Genomic DNA, 2,936 nt, shown 5'->3' with positions numbered 1-2,936 from the left:
AATTAAGATGAGACGACTGATTCGTAAGTTATCATTATGTGATAAATGAATCTTTGAGTACTTAGTAAAAAATCTCTCTCTCTCTTTTTTCATACTAGTATATGCATCATACATCCCATTTGCTTTGTTGAATAAGGTGATCATTTATTTCAAATTTATCATTTCAGCCTAAAGAAAAACCCATCTGACAGAGCAGATCTTCAATCCCTAATGGTTAGTATTGATGTCACTCTATAAAAGATGACTGTTGAATGCAGATGGAAGATAGAGCTTTGAAAATTTATCTTTAAATTGAAGCGTTGTTTTCATCATAAATTAAGGTTCCACATTTTTAGATTAGTAATGATAGTGAAATATGTCTTTGATTGGGCCACTTAAAACTAAGGGGAAACAGTTAATGAGGTCTTGCATAAACAGGTTTTTTTTGGTCATTAATTTGACCTGTCTAAGCCGGAGTTGGGGTTCACCTTTACTCATACTTATCATCTCGTCTTTCAGTTTCACAAAGAAAAAAAAAGCAAAGCAGAATGATCATTATTAAAATAATAATAAAAATAAAACTTATAATGATGATGATGATAATAATAATGATAATAATATTAACAATGATAATGTAATTATGATAATATTAACAATAATAATAATGAGAATGTTGATGATAATATTAATTCATTTCTAGTGCGCAACCCATCACTCAACAAAAGTAGTCTCAGGACGCATTACAAACATAGATCAGAGACAAAGTAGGTGACAATCATTATCAACAAACAGGGACATTACAAACATAGATCAGAGACGCAGTAGGTAACAATCATTAACAATGAACATCCTAGAAATAGAATGTCTTCAGTCTGAATTTGAAACTCTTCTAGAATAACATCTTTTGTATTTAAGGTGGAAGGTCTTTCTAGGTGGTTGGTGCAATGTGTGAAAATGCTTACCAACCTCTTATGGGATTTGCAGGATTCAACATAGATGATAGATGATAATGTGGATAATAAATAAAGATGATTTTGATACTGATGAAGATGATAAATAAAACGTCTAGAAAAATACGATAAATTAAAAATTGAAATTACAATGATGATGATAATAATGTTTGTTACATTATAAAAACATTTTTTTCAGTTTTCATCTGTTTTGCCCAAATATACCACTTTTTTTCAGAACCACTCCTTTGTTAAGAAGTTTGAAAACTCTGAAATCTCCATTGGCCAATGGGTGTGCAAGGTCATGGATATCCAACCAAGTTGAGTGTGTCAAAGATGCCAAGCATTTCAACAATATAACACACTTGCACAATTGTAAACACAGTGAAATATTGGGAGGAGGCATTGATGTGCAAGATAAAAAAAAATCTGAAAAGAAGGGTGTATAAATAGTGTGAAATAAATCAGAGAGAAAAACAATATACAGAAATTCTTTTTTGGTAATAGGTGCGTTATTTATCTCTGCTTTATTTGACGACACACACGCTGCTTTTCAAATTTTTAACTATGAACACAAAACAAATTACCATAGAATATTACCACCATCTTATCTGATCATCATGAAATCGGACTGCCTTGTTTTTTTTATTTTTTTTTTTGGGGGGGGGGGGGTTCCTTTAGAAATCTGTTGAGTTTAGTGTTCATGGGTTGTTTTTTTTTGTGTTCAGTTAATCCTAATCATATGTTGTGATAGATTTTCTAGTATATTTAAATAGGTTTTTTGATTTAATAGCTGTTGCGCAAGAAGATGAAATCAAGTAATTTCATTTTTGTCATTTTCAAAGATAAATTACATTAAAATTTAAAGAGGTCATTCTATTTTTTGAAGGGGTAAGGCTTAGAGGGGCAAGGTAAAGTTAGCAATATTAAATTTACTCAATTTTTAATGAATAAATTTGTCCAAATCATATAAGTGTAATTAGTAAAAAAAAGTTTATGTAGATAAATCGGATATTTATTATTTTAATTCTGAAGTAATATTAAAGGTTCTGATCTTTTTTTTGAGCTGTCTGTGAGTGAGTACATTGCGATATACCATTGTCCTACCATAAAAGACAGCAAGCGATTGCTACTACTCGTCTGTCTCAAGTGGTAGGAAATGAGACAAGCTGCGGGATTCATGGGTCCCTTCCCAGCTCCCTTCCCAGGGACTAAAGGAGAGAGACTACATTATAATGAAAATAGAATATTTATTTATTTTATGCCAGTTCATTAATGCAATGCTCTTCAAAGCCTTCATTTCCTTCCTTCTGTGTATAACAATTTAACACCAGATCACTTCTACTTATGGAATGTATGAGTAACAATGTTTGTTAAAGAATTGATTGAACTTTTTGTCTTTGAAAAGTTATATTATTATGCCAATGATATTTTTTTTTTTTTCAAACCATTTCTTTCCATACATTAATGACTAAACAAGAAAATTGAACATATCAGCTTGGATTTTTGTTGAATGCTTATTAGTAGTTAAGTGCAACATTTTTGACACTGATCAAGTGACAAAAGAAAGTTCTCACCAAGGATATTTAATTATTGGTGATTATGTCTATTGTTTGCTTCCAATAACTGAAAAAAAGAAAAAAGAAAAACTTACTTCAAAGACACTTAAAATGGAATTCATGATCACAGTAATATATAATACAATTGTTAATGAATAATTAATTTATGTAATAGGAGAACCACCATTTCCATGTGCGAGAAGGTATAGTCATTGGAAATTTGATGACTGTAAGCAAGTTGTTTTTGCATTTTTTGTGTTAGCGTGTACATTTGTTTGTATGTTTGTGTGTGCGCATGTGTGTATGTGTGTGTCTCTAATGTGGATTTCTTCTGTTTGTGTCAAATGTGGAATGCCTGGTCATAATACATTCCTATTATGTATATCATACGATTCTTATATATATATATATATATATGTGTATTTTTTTTTAATGAGATGTTAGAAAA

General features: G+C 30.3%; 1 protein-coding gene across 2 annotated transcripts in view; it reads left to right on the top strand.

Moving 5' to 3' along the window:
• The window catches only part of LOC144966503 (dual specificity mitogen-activated protein kinase kinase 1-like), a 23,002-nt gene extending 20,066 nt beyond the window's left edge, over positions 1-2,936 (top strand). For both annotated transcript variants that reach the window (XM_078903120.1, XM_078903121.1), the window contains exons 10-11: positions 168-213; positions 1,168-2,936. In XM_078903120.1, the coding sequence (XP_078759246.1) occupies positions 168-213; positions 1,168-1,254 (133 nt within the window). In that variant the 3' untranslated portion in view covers positions 1,255-2,936. The remainder of the gene's footprint in view (positions 1-167; positions 214-1,167) is intronic.

This window comes from Berghia stephanieae, chromosome 2 (assembly GCF_034508935.2).
Source record: "Berghia stephanieae isolate SIO BIC M18660-M18661 chromosome 2, UCSD_Bste_1.3, whole genome shotgun sequence".
Taxonomy (NCBI): Eukaryota; Metazoa; Mollusca; class Gastropoda; order Nudibranchia; family Aeolidiidae; genus Berghia; species Berghia stephanieae.
Note: the sequence above shows the minus strand (reverse complement) of the source record. Positions and strands in the feature narration are given on the sequence as shown.